We start from the raw sequence: 14,298 nt of genomic DNA, 5'->3' as shown, positions 1-14,298 counted from the left end.
TATTATTATTTTTTTTTAATTTGACCAGAGAGAGAGAGAAAGGGAAAGGGAGAAAACAAGCTCTGCCCAGTCCAGGATTTGAACCATGGTGGGCCAGATGGGAATCCAGTGCGTTTAAGCACCATGGCACCTGCTGGCCCCTTGTTTGTGTTCTTAATGCTAGAGGCTATGTGTACATACATGAGGCTAGATCATGTGAGAGAGGAGGCTCTTCCCAGTGGGGCCTGGTCAGTCCTTTTTCCTTCAGTTCTTCATCCACTCAGGATCTTGGTCACAGGTACACATTCCTTGAGTGTTTTTCAAGCCCCCAGGGCCAGAACTCTAACCGTGGTTTACCATGGAATTTGGCTTCCTCCGCACAGTGCTTAACAACTCTAGTGACAAGACTGGCACCTGTGGTTTTGTTTTGATCTTTTATTCCTACTGTTGCAGCTAAAAAAGAATTCAAAATACCATTACACTTTTTAAAACACTTGCACCATGATGTTTATATAATAAACATATCAGGGTCTAGCCCCATGATCTGGGTCTAGTGTTTAGGGAATTGGATCCCACATCGCCATTGGTGGTTTGAATACTATCTGTTGCAACTTCAAAACATAGCAGGCCTGTGTGTGTGCATGCTGCAAACCCTGAAGGGGTGGAGAAATGGAGGGAAAGGGACAGCAGCATGACCATACCCCATTGTGGGGTGCTTTCTCCCTCTCCCTTTCCTTTTTACTCTGTCTCTCTTTGTCTCTCTGGAAAGTTCATGTGTCCTCTGGCAATTAAAATGAAATAAATACATGAGTGTTTATTAGGTATATATTTTTTAAAGAATTATTTTATTTAACTTCATTTATTATTATTATTATTATTATTATTACTATTACTATTATTATTATTATTTTAATTTGACCAGAGAGAGGGAACGTGAGAAAGCAAGCCGCCAGGTTAATTTATTATTATTATTATTAGTTTTAATTTGACCAGAGAAAAACACAGAGAGAGGCAGAGAAGGAAAGTAAGAAAGCAGGCTGCCAAGTCCAAGACTCAAACCACAGTCAGCAGCCATGTGGGAGTCCAGAAGCTTCAACCACCATGCCACATACCAGCCCCAGGTATATCTTATTAAAATTAATTGCTGGAGCTGGCGGGTGGTGTGGTGACTAGGGGCACTGGACTCCTACATGGCCAACCATAGTTCAAGTCCCAGACTTCTGGCCTGCTTTCTCACTTTCTCTCTCTCTCTCACTCTCCCTCTCTGGTCAAATTAAAATGAATAAATACATAAATAAAGTTAAATAATTCTTTGAAAAATAAAATTAATTTCTGAAAAATAAAATGTTCAAAATAGCTAAGTAAGTGAAGTTTAAATTTAATATTTTCACAGGTGCTGGAGAAAATTTGGAAAATACAATGGCAGCCTTTCAGCAGTAAGTATGTCAAAAGATACTCTTCTATAGTTTATCTTCACAGTGGTGTTGATTTTCAAAGGGAAGATGTGTATACATGTAGCGTCCACTTGTGATCTTGCTTATGTTATGTTAAAACCACTTATTAAAACATTTAGTCTGAAATGTTACAGACTAAATGTTTGACTTCTGTATAACTGAAAAACTATTAGACCAGAGTTTTGGGTAATCAAATGATATTATAATTCCCAAGCTGAAAGAAGACATTTGTAACAAGGAACATACTGTGTATAATGCTAATTAGTCTTAGAGAGAAAGAAAATGAAACAACTGTTACATTGGCTGTTGTTTATGAATACCATTATGCTTCTTTTTTTTTTTCACTCAGTAATTTTTGTACAGGTCTAAACCTACAATCTGATTTTCTTCTTGGGTGTTTCATGAATATTGATATTATTTTTATTAATAAGGTAAATTAAAATTTTTCCTATTTTAACGGATTCATATTTAATACAGATGTCTTTCAGCGTACTTCACAGAGAAATAGCAGGAGAGAGAGAGCAATAAAAGCTGATTGATACCTTGTTCTCTTAGAGTCAATGATTATCATCAGTCTGGTAACATGAGAATGCTGTTGTCTTTTCCCTGAAAAATAACACTGAGGTTGTGAAATACTAAACCCAATGAAAGACATTGTTTATCCATATGTAGTAAGAAAAACATTTTCTTATATAATTTTGAGCCACTTTTTTTGGTATATAGTGGGAACTAAGAACTAGGGAATATTTGACTTAATTTTGTTTGTTTCTCACCATTCAAAACATTTTAGAGGGGACCAGCAGGTGGCGTGGTGGTTAAAGTGCTGGACACTCCCATATGGTTGACCATGGTTCAAGTCCCAGACCTGGTAGCTTGCTTTCTCACTTTCCTTCTCTCTCTCAGTGTGTGTGTCTCTCTCTGGTCAAATTAAAATAAATGAATGAATAAATTAATTTTAAAAATAATTAAAAAGACATTTTAGAGATTTTTTTCCTGTTATCAGGCTCTATAGTATGATATATTTTGTGTGTGATCTCAAAAATCTCTTACAAAAATGCAAAATTATTCCTCCTGTCACAGACTGTGAAGCTGAATTTTTTCATTTAAATTACTTTATCTTCTCTACTTAGCTAACTATAGGTAAATATGTATATTATTTTATGTGTACAGTTTCCACTAAGATACACACACACACACATACACACACACAGACACATGTGCATTATCACTTACCACTTGTTACTCAGGATACAGGTAATATGTATGCAGAATCTTCAAAAAGTTAATGGAAAAATGCTTATGATTTAAAAAAAAAAAAACATTATATGGGGACCGGCAGATGGTGTGGTCATTAAGGGCACTGGACTCCCACATGGTTGACCACAGTTTGAATCTCAGACCTGGCGACTTGCTTTCTTGCTTTCTCTCTCTCTCACTTGCTCTTTCTATCCCTCTCTGATCAAATATAAATAAATAAAGATAAATTAAATAATTATTTTTAAAATTATTGTTATTAGTCTTATTTATTATTTTTATACGTTCAATCATTATACATCATTTAGTTTGTAAAGAGATTTTACCCAACATGATAATACGCCACATAGCAGATGAGTTGATACTACTATACACGCCATCACCAATAGGCAACAAACCATATCTGTATAACACAAATGTCTTCTCCATATTTTCCCAGATTTCCCTTCCTGCACTCTTCCCCTCTCCCACTCTCCTTCCACTCTGTCCCCAGTGTCCATAATAATGTTTAATGCTTTTATGTCCTCCAGTCTTTCGATCTCTATTATAGAGCGTACAGTCGGTATATGTTAAGTGGAGACATACAATGTCTCTGTTTCATAGCCTGACTTGCCTCACTTAGCAACAAATCTTCCTTATTTGCCCACTTTCTATCACATGCCAGGGTCTTGTTGGTTTTTTATGGCTGAATAGTATTCCATGCAGTATATGTGCCACACTTTTTCAATCCATTCATCTGTTTGTGGATATTTGGGTTGATTCTGTGTCTTAGCAATCATGAGTAATGCCGCAATAAATGTAGCTGTGCAAGCGCTTTTCCGACTGAATGTTCTCCTGTCCTTTGGGTAGATACCCAGGAGTGGAATTGCTGAATCATATCATAGTTCCATTTGAAGGTCCTTGAGGAGCCTCCATATTGTTCTCCACAGCAGCTGTACCAATTTACATTCCCACCAATGATGTATGCGAGTTCCCCTTTCAGCACATCCCTGCCAGCATTTATCATGTTTTGAATTTTTGTTTTTTTTAATCTTCACCATTCTAACTGGGGTTAAGTGGTGCCTCATTGTGGTTTTGATCTGCATCTCCCTTATGACGAGCCATGTTGAGTGTTTTTTCATGTGCTTTTTGCCTGTTTATATGTCTTCCTTAGAGAGTTATTTATTCAGCTCATTTTCCCATCTTTTAATTGGGTTAATAATTTTCTTCCAGATAAACTGCTTGAGTTCCCTGTGTATTCTGGTTATCAGTCCCTTATATGAGGCATAGTTAACAAAAATTCTCTCCCATTCTGAGGGTTGTCAATTCACACTAATTACTGTGTCCTTTGCTGTGGAGAAATTTTTTAATCTGATATAATCCCACCTATTTTAGAAATTATTTCCTTTGCTTTGTAGGTCTTGCTTAAGAATTAAAAAGTCTTTGCCTACCCCAATGTCTCCCAGAGTTTCCCCAGTGTTTTTTCCACCAGTAGTTTTATAGTTTGTGGTCTTAGGTTTAAATCTTTGATCCACTTTGAGTTGATTTTTGTTAATGGTGACAGACAGGGATTCAGATTCATCTTGTTGTAGGTGGATACCCAGTTTTTCCAGTACCATTTGCTAAAGAGGTTTTTCTTTTCCCAATGGATTGATTGGTACCCTTTGTCAAAGATGAGTTGGCTGTATATGTTGGGGCTTATTTCTGGGGTCTCTACTGTATTCCATTGGTCTTCGTGTCTGTTTTCGTGGCAATACCATGCTTCTTTGATTATCACAGTTTTGTAATATAAATTAAATAATTATTAAAACAAAAACACTATGGATCAAAATTTTTGTGCCAAAATAATCTTATTTTAATTCTTTTTTTTTTTTTCACAACCTTTTTGAAATCCTCTTTGTATAATTTGGGAAAAACTTCTTATAACTTTGAGCACATTTAGCATCTTTATGTCTGAAGTATATTATTTTGTTAGTTTTTCTTCATACTCCTTGTCAGTTTTTATTAACCCTTATTTATAAATTTACTTTTTAAAGAATTTTTAAATTTAACTTTATTTACTTATTTTAATTTGACCAGAGGGGGACAGAGGGAGAGAGAGAGAGAGAGAGAGAAGGAAAGTGAGAAAGCAAGCCACCAGGTCTGGGACTTCAACTGTACTCGGCATGTGGAAGTCCAGCACCCTCAACCACCACACCACCTGCTGGTCCTGATATTTAAACATTATTTAAACTCACACTGGGAGTGTGTGCATGTGTGCCCAAGATCCTAAGAGAAGAATGGAGAAGAAGGGATTGCAGTGTGGCCATTCCCCCTGGGGGATGATTTCTCGCTTTCTGTCTTTCCAGTGAGCACACATTCCCAATAGCATAAATCTCTCTTAAAAAAGGAAAAAAGGGCCTGGCAGGTGGCAAGGTGGCTAAAACCGCTGGAGTCTCACATGGCCAACCACAGTTCAAGTCCCAGACCTGCCAGTTTGCTTTCTCACTTTCTCTCTCTCTCTCTGTTTCTCTCTTATCAAATTGAAAAATAATAGTAATAATAAAAAAATAAAGTTAAACAAAATAACTCCTTCAAAAAAAATCTCTCTTTTCTCTCTCTCAAGAACAAAAAATGTGGAGGCTAGAAGGAGGTATGATAGTTTAGGTGCTGGACTACCACATGGCCCACTTGGTTTAAGTTTCTAATCAGCAGCTGGAATATGTGCCAGGTTTGTGGGTACCCAAATCCCAGGAGGAGAATGGAGGAAGAGGGATTGCAGCATGGCCATCCCCCCTGGGGGGTGATTTCTCACTTTTCCCCTCCCTCTGTCTCCCTGGCAAACACATGTGCCCCATGCAAACATCTAAAAGAATCAAATTAATTTTTAAAAAAATTTTAACAAAATTTTATTCAAAGCATTAGGAAAATCATATTCAAAACATAGAAATAATCAGACTATAACAATGCTGTATAGATAGTGGTATACTAGTTCCCTGATAGTAAGTGACTTTTAACTAACTAAAACTTACATTTTCAAGTTGTCAGGTAGAAAACGGTAGAGGCATTATTTCTTCTGAGGCTGGAAAAATGGCTTTCATGGTGAGAAGTTAGGCCATTTAAATAACAAAAATTGATTATATCCCAATTTAATTCTAATTGTCCTTTTGTTATTTCTCAAAGATGAAATATAGGACATAAGGATTAGTGGAAGGGAATAAAAAGTGAGTTACTTCTTAGGAAATACCCTGATCAGTGCCTGCTTTTAATCAGAATAAAGAAACACTGAATTCGGTACCAGCAGTTAGCGTAATGGCTATGTCGCTGGACTCCCATGTAGTCGACCGCAGTTCAAGTCCCGGACCCAGTGGCTTAAAACTCACACCAGGCACATGTGCATGTGTGCCCAAGATCCCAAGAGGAGAATGGAGGAGAAAGGATGGCGTGGCCATCCCCCCTGGGGGGTGATTTCTCGCTTTCTGTCTCTCTGTCTCTCTCTCTGTCTAGCGAGCGCACATGCCCTATAGCAAAAACCTCTCCAAAAAAAAGAAAAAAAAAAAAGGAAAGGAAAAGAAAAGAAAGGAAACACTGAATTAAGTTTTAAAAATTATAACTACACCAGTATGCTAACTAAAATTCTCAGTGTGAATACATAATATGCTTCATGTATACAAGAAAAAAATGGCCTGTTTTTATCCTTTGACCTTCAATAGAAGAACACATGTTATCACTAATGGGCATTTGAAAAATAATTTCCAAAGCACAGGATTAACTTTAGAGAGATCAAAATATTTTTTAAAATCTTACACTGAACAGTCAATGATAAGCTGATAAATTTCTTTGTAATGGTATTTTTAGATAGAAAAGACAATTTATCTGAAAGGAATTTGTAGCTGGAAACATTCTGTATTAAGAAAACCTTAAGTTACCCTGAGAAAGACTCTTAAAATTATCACGTTTTTGGGAGGCCACCACTGACACATGAAGGAGCAACCTATAGGTTCTGGCTTTACAGTGAGCTACATAAAGAATGTTTTTTTATTAAAACAGTTACTGGGCTTCTTTCTCTACTGGCAAAAGGTCACAATTCAAGAACTCTGAATGTGATGGAGTATAAGCAAATTTTATGTTCACTTCAGGAAGAGCTCTTCTTTTCCTAATAAGAAAGAATGTGTAATTCTTCTGATGGTCTCAGACTAAAACTCACTGTTCACAAAAAGAATCGTCTGTAAGTAAATTAGTAGTTTTCTCAAAATACAAAGAAATCGGTCTGTTTTACATTTGCTAATCTATGCCTAGAAAATAAGGTATCAGTAATTCTTCATTGGCCATTGCACAACATAGAAAATTATTTTCTTTGTAACCAGAAGCACACATTCCTGAAAGTGCATTGTTATTTTTACCATCTTTTATGCATGTACATAGAATCAGCATGTATGACTCCTTACATATTTTAGTATAAAATAATGCTTATTTCCAACACCTTACATACACCAGCATTACTTGATAAAAGAGTGAGAGCAGCTACAGAAGTAGCAAGATGTTTTCCATGAATAAAAATACAGCACACAAAAAAGGGCTAGTGATAATTGGTAGCATGAACTTCAGTAAGATCTTCCTTTGATGTCCAAATTAAGATTTGACAAGTTTGAAGCTTTGTCCTGCCTCCAGCACAGTAGGAAGAAAACAACTCATTTTTAACCTTTTCAAGCACCTAAAACAAGTTTTGCAGATCCAGAAAAGGTTCAGCCCATATAACCAATTAGCCAAATGCACTAGTGGATATGTAATACTAGGGAAGTGTAACATCCAGTGCTTGGCCACATCGCTTCCCATTGGCAAATGCAGTGTAGTCACTCCACCTTTTTGATACATCATATGCTGCTTTCACTGTGAGTCCCTTTTTTTTTTTTTTTTTGGAGAGGTTTTTGCTATAGGGCGCGTGCACTCACCAGACAGTCAGAGAGAGACAGAGAGATAGAAAGCGAGAAATCACCCCCCAGGGGTGATGGCCATGCCGCAATCCCTTCTCCTCCATTCTCCTCTTGGGATCTTGGGCACGCACGCACACGCACCCGGCGTGAGTTTTAAGCCACTGGGTCTGGGACACGAACTGCAGTTGACTACGTGGGAGTCCAGTGACATAGCCATTACGCTAACTGCTGGTCCCCCACTGTGTGTCCCTTTTTCAATCCAATAGATATTATGACTTGGAGTAGCAGTTATATTCCACCCAATCTTCTGTAAAGTCACCCAGCTGAGTTGGGTCAGCTTCTTCGATATCTATTGTCTTTGTCATCTCTTCTTGCACTGCAATATACTGATCATTATTTTTACTCACTTCTTTCACCCAAGGGGTTGAATTCTCATGGTCTAATATGATGGTAAGCCAGGAACAGAAGGAACCATTCTTTTCTCTCCACCATTCTAAAAGTGCGTCTAGGCATAATATGTCTCCACCTGCTAGAGCCCACTCTCCTGTACCATGGGTGTGTCCACTGCAATACAAAACATTTGTATTATGTCTAGGTCCATCTATAGTCCGAAGTTCAAGGAAGGCTTTCAGTTCAGAATGTAGAGTATCAAAAGACAGTCCACTTGTAGAAGTCACATCCATAGGTCTCAATCATGATATGCAACAAATCTTTGGATAGCGTTGAGTATGCCAGTAGACCTCAAATTTAACTCCTGAACATGTTCTGGTGGAAGGAGTGTTGGCTGACAACTGGACTGCAGAAGTTGGTGGCAATCACAATAGCATATCCCACAGATGTTCCTCCTAAACAGTTACCCAATTCATGAAAAAGCCCATGAGCCATGGATTCCAGTGGCAAAACAATCAGAAACATGCTCAAGAAGATTCCATTTATTGGCTGCCAGGAAACAGCTTCCAAAATTGCTGTTGCAAGAAGGCTAGAAAAAAGTAACTGCTCTGAAATTAAGCAAAAATGACATATCCCTTTGAATGCCATGATTCTATCAAGGCTATTGTTATCTGCTCTGTGGGTAAAATACACTTTATGGCAGTCATTTAATTTGGTATGGAATCCCCAAAGAGTTAAAAGAAAAATAATATGACAAATCATCCAGAAAATTCTAAAAATGGAAAAGCCTTGTATTACAAAATACCAGAAATATGTGTCTCTAAGTTTAAATGCTGAAAGAATAAAAAATGTAATGCAATCACTCCAGTGAAAATGACTGAAAGTCTACAGATTCTTCCACGGTACAAAAAGGGTTTCCACCATTCAGTTACTGAAAGTCCACTAAAATGAATAAATGTCAAGGAAGGCATCAGTTATCAGACAAAAAAGCAAGCAAAAGCAATTGGATTTTTTTTGAGTATCTAACAAGGGAAAAAAAAAGACTGCAAAAATAACTAAATTTGGGGGCCAGCAGTTAGCGTAATGGCGACGTCATTGGACTCCCACATAGTCGACTGCAGTTCGAGTCCTGGACCCAGTGGCTTAAACTCACACCGGGCACGTGTGCGTGCACACCCAAGATCCCAAGAGGAGAATGGAGGAGAAGGGATTGCGGTGTGGCCATCCCCTCTGGGGGGTGATTTCTCGCTTTCTGTCTCTCTCAGTCTGTCTGGCAAGCGCACGTGCCCTGTAGCAAAAACCTCTCCAAAAAAAAAAAAAAAACAACTAAATTTGGAATGGCTAGGAAAGACTTCATTCTCAGGTCAATAATCAATATGTCTAAAGTACAATAAGTAAGATGACACTCAGAGATTTCTCCAACATAGTTGTACTGGCAATGGCAAATCCAACAAGTTTCAGAAATTCAGCTGTAGTTAGTAAAGTGGGTCGATGACGGACATAAGCAGAAATTTTCTCCACCAAAGAGCATAATATCCTTAATACTGTGGAAGTCAGAAGCAAATACTTGGTTGATTCTTCTTTCACACCATTTTTAAAAGATGAATTATCAAGAAAACATAGGAGGCCATGCGAGAATCCAAACCAAAGATTGGAGAGACTTAAACTTGCTTCCATTGAAAAATAGCAATACAGTATGCTGACAATTCCAAGAACAGAAAGACCAAGAATAAAAATTACTAAAATTAAGGAATTTGCTGTTTTTTTCCCCATCTTACATAAAGACCTAAGCATATAGCAACCAGTAAATTGATTCTGGCTAAATAGCCAAGATACTGCACTGAAGAATGCATGTTCACTTCTCTATTTACTTCTTCCGGTCTTGTCATTGCTAAGTAGAGACAATGACTAAAGCAATAACGCAGTGATTTACACATGTAATCTGGCAATGTAGGCTCCTTCCACACGTTACAAGAATCAATTGCTTGTATTTCATCCAGCAACTCCAATGTACACGTAATTCCTATTTCAACATTTTCTCAGGTGGAAATTTTGTTTGTGATCTGCCTTGCCGTGGCCTCCATGTTTCCGTCACCAAATCTACCCAAATTAAATTTTTAAAGAAGAATGATTTTCTGTCTATCTTTCTTTCTTTCTTTTAATTTGACCAGAGAGAGGGACAGAGTAAGAGAGAAAGAGAGAGAGAGAGAGTGAGAAGGCTAGCCGCCAGGTCTAGGACTTGAACCACAGTTGGCCATGGGGAGCCCTGCATCACCATACCACCTGCTAGCCCCCAAATTAAATGAAAAAAAATGAACTGTTTGAAATTCAGATGTGAGGCTATGTGGACAAGGTGTGTACAAGAATTGAAAGGACTTTAGGAATATATAGAAAATTAATTCATTATTTTATAGTGAGGCTAAAGAAGTAACTAGGAATGACAAGGAAAAATGATTGCATCTCACAGTTTATTAATGTATTTTTTAACTAATTAATTAATTTTTAATTTGACAAGAGAGGCAAAGTGAGAAGACAAGCTGCTAGGTCTGGGACTTGATTCAGAGTCAGCGATGTGGGAGTTCAACGCCCCAATCACTGCACTACCTCCCAGCCCCACACAATTTATTAATGTTAAAAAAAAAATCCTTGGGACCAGCAGTTAGCATAATAGCTTTGTCACTGGACTCCCATGTAGTCAACTGTGGTTCGAGTCCCGGACCCAGTGGCTGAAACTCACACCAGGCACGTGTGCATACGTGCCCAGGATCCCGAGAGGAGAGTGGAGGAGAAGGGATTGCGGCGTGGCCATCCCCCCTGGGGGGTGATTTCTCGCTTTCTGTCTCTCTGTCTCTGTCTGTCTGGCGAGCGCACATGCCCTATAGCGAAAACCCCTCAAAAAAAAAAAATTCCTTGGGGCCAGCAGGTGGTGTGGTGGTTGAGGCGCTGGACACTCTCACATGGCCAACCACAGTTCGAGTCCTGGACTTGGTGGCTTACTTTCTCACTTTCCTTCTCTCTGTGTGTCTGTCTTTTCTCTGGTCAAATGAAAATGATGGAATGAATAAATAAAATTAAATAAATAATTCTTTAAAAAATCATTCAATGTGGTTTGTAAATGTTTTCATGAACACCATGTTCCTTGGGTCATGAACTTATCTCTTCTACGGTTTCCCTAGGAGCAGGAATCTTGTTGCTATCTCAATCCTAACAACTAGCTCAGACTCTGATGCTGTTAGGTTCTCACTAGTTGCTTGCTTAATAAGATGTGGAATGAGGAACTCGTAAACAAAGCAGAATATTAGCAAAAGACAAAGGAAAGAGACAGAATTCCCCTCTTAGTAAGCACAGAACTAAAAACTAAGGAATTGTACTTCTCACACACACACGCACAGGGAATCACTAAGCCCTTGAGTATGTAAAATCTGGTTCTTAAGGGCTAATAAAACTAGGTTATTAAACCAGGCCGCCTTCATTAATACTCATAGGACACTGTGATCCCTATAGTATTAACATGAATGGTAGGAGAAAGAAGCAAATTGTATTAGCATAACTAGAAGTAATAAGTTGGCAGACAGTCAAAATAATTAATCAGACCTGGTTCTCATGGTAATTTTTTTAGAATATCTGATTAATACAATAGTAATTACCTCACCTATGAAATGGTGAGATAATATAATGTCAGTGTTGTGAGTTATAATTTATTATAGGTTTAGATAAATTCCTTAAGATAGGTTCTGTTATAAGTTGTGATGTGTTATTTCTGTGCAATTTCTTTCCTTCTTTTAGAGCTAGAATTTTTATTTCTTTTTCCTGAAAATGTTGAAGCCTTGCCTTCTTTGAACTTTTTCCTTGTGTTTTTCATCAGCTTGTCAGGAATTCAGTTATAAAATGTACATGTCATTATGGATGTCAGGTTCTAAATGCCAAATTGAAGATTATTTTTTTCTTGGTGTGTTCTCATTATTTACATACCAAATTTGGGATAATTTTACTAAGATAATTTATAAATTGCCCTAAGAACATCTACTATTCTAAATTTTTATTTATTAGCTTATGAATAACAGATAGATACAATAAATAGAAAAATCTTTTTTATAAAAATTTATAACCCTTTTTTTTTTAAAAAGAGAGATTTTTGCTACAGAGCGCATGTGCTTGCCAGAGAGACAGAGAGACAGAAAGTGAGAAATCAACCCCCAGAGAAGAAGGTCATACTGCGATCTCTTCTCCATTCTCCTCTCGGTATCTTGAACACGCGTATGCACCCGCTGTGAATTTTAAGCTGCTGGGTCCTGGACTTGAACTGCAGTTGACTGTGTGGGAGTTCAATGACATAATCATTATACCGTCTCCTGGTCCCAATTCATAAACATTTTTTAAAACTGTCAGCAGTGGGACCAGTAGTAGTTGGCATAATAGCTATGTCATGGACTCCCATGTGGTCGATCACGGTTCTAGTCCTGAACCCAGTGGATTAAACTCAAACTGTGTGGGTGCATGCCCAAGATCCTGAGAGAAAAATAGAGGAGTCAGTTCATTTCTGAAAAATAAATTGACCAATAAATTCATTTTGTTCAGCTTCTGCTTTACACAAAGCTTTGTATTCAACCAGATACTTTTTTAGCTAGATTTTTTTTCTGCTATTAGTGCTTGAAGTTGCTGCTGTTGGACTTCTCTGCTTTGCTATAGATTTGAGCAAGTTCCATGCACTGATGGCCTCCATCTTCTCATTTTATGCTTCTTCTGCAAGGTGGTCAACAAGCTCACTTAGATCATTAACTATCTTCTGAAACTGGCTAATTTTGTCTAAAGTCCTTGCATTCTTCCTTGAATTCTGTGATCTGCAGGGTAACCTCTGGGTCCAGCACCTGCAACTGTTCAGCTCATCTAAATACTGTCCTGCTTCACCCAGGGTATCCTTGGCAGAAGCTGTTTCCCTTCTCAGTTTTTCAGAGAAATTCTGCTATGAAGGGATGACAGTGGTGATCAGGAGGAAGTGTGTCATAGGAGGAGGGTCAGAAAAGAGTGAAGTCTAGCTGCTTGTCACAGGTATCCTCATTCAGCACACATTTCTCTTTTTCCCTTTGTCAGGAGTTTATTTATTACTGATTTGATTTCATGGCTTGTTATGGGTCTATTCAAGTTTTTTATGTCCTCCTGCTTCAATCTTTTTTTTTTTCTAGTTACAAGTGCACTGTAATTTTCTTCTGAAACATTTTTTTAAATTAATTTATGTTCATTCCCTGAGCATCATCACAGCATACAAATGTGATTTCCCATCCAGAATATACTGCATAGTAGCTTAAGCATACATGTTATCATCAATAATTTTCCATTTCTAGTTTCATATATATATATTTGTGTATATTATATTATATATATAAAATATATATACACAACACCTATTTCTCACCCTCTGCCATTTCCCACCCTCCTCCCACACTGTCTCAAGTGTCTACAGTTGTTTTCCATTGCTTTTTCCCCCTACATTTTTTTTGATTCACAAAATTTCTTAATAATCTAATTATTTTCTTTCTTTCTTTCTTTCTTTTCTGTTTTTTTTTTTGGAGAGGTTTTACTATAGGGCATGTGCACTCGCCAGAAAGACAGAGACAGAGAGACAGAAAGCAAGAAATCACCCTGTAGGGGGGATGGCCATGCCCCAATTCCTTCTCCTCCATTCTCTCAGGATTTTGGACGCACACACACAGGTGCCCTGCATGAGTCTCAAGCTGCCGAGTCCGGGACTGGAACCATGACCGACTATGTGGGAGTCCAGCACCGTAACCATTGCACTATCTGATGGTCCCAGTAAGGCTCTTTTTAATAGAGAAAAGGGGAGGTGGGAGGGAAGGGCAGGACAAGACCGCACAACTCAACCAGGAGATACCACCCTTCAGCTCATACAAATCTTGAGTTCCACTCATGGTTACCCCTCCTGTGCCTAGCACAGTGCCTGACACCCCAGTGTTGGCTGCAAGGAATGAAATTCAGAGAGAACATCAGACAAAAAAGAACGTCTCCTAGAGGTCCAGGCAGGAAGCAGGCAGGCTACGGCCCTCTCCAGAATTTCCACGGAAGCACTCGGGGTGGGATGACCTTTCTAAGTCACTTCTTGTTTCTCTCTCGCCAACTTTAGTATCTTGTCTTTATCTGTGGGCTTGGCCAGCCTGGCTAAGACGTGCCTTGGGGAAGATCTTCTTGGGCTGATTCTTTTCACACATGCGAGCGTGCGCGCGCGCGCGCGCGCACACACACACACACACACACACACACACACACACACACACACAGATATATCCTTGGAGTATTTTTCAAGCTGCTCGAGC

General features: G+C 38.4%; 1 protein-coding gene and 2 pseudogenes across 2 annotated transcripts in view; 1 reads left to right on the top strand and 2 right to left on the bottom strand.

Annotated features, from left to right (window-relative positions):
• GDPD1 (glycerophosphodiester phosphodiesterase domain containing 1) overlaps positions 1 to 14,298 on the top strand; it is a 65,833-nt gene that overhangs the window by 14,841 nt on the left and 36,694 nt on the right. For both annotated transcript variants that reach the window (XR_001370799.2, XM_014590191.2), the window contains exon 2: positions 1,373 to 1,415. Coding sequence is in view for 1 of the 2 variants with exons in the window: in XM_014590191.2 (XP_014445677.1) it covers positions 1,373 to 1,415 (43 nt within the window). In the remaining variant the exon portion in view is untranslated. The remainder of the gene's footprint in view (positions 1 to 1,372; positions 1,416 to 14,298) is intronic.
• LOC102501702 (transmembrane protein 168-like) lies at positions 7,278 to 10,037 on the bottom strand (annotated as a pseudogene).
• On the bottom strand, positions 12,504 to 12,974 carry LOC102502120 (intraflagellar transport protein 20 homolog pseudogene; annotated as a pseudogene).

This window comes from Tupaia chinensis, unplaced genomic scaffold (assembly GCF_000334495.1).
Source record: "Tupaia chinensis unplaced genomic scaffold, TupChi_1.0 Scaffold000416_1, whole genome shotgun sequence".
Taxonomy (NCBI): domain Eukaryota; kingdom Metazoa; phylum Chordata; class Mammalia; order Scandentia; family Tupaiidae; genus Tupaia; species Tupaia belangeri.
The sequence above is the reverse complement of the archived record's forward strand: the minus strand, read 5'-3'. Positions and strand labels throughout refer to the sequence as shown.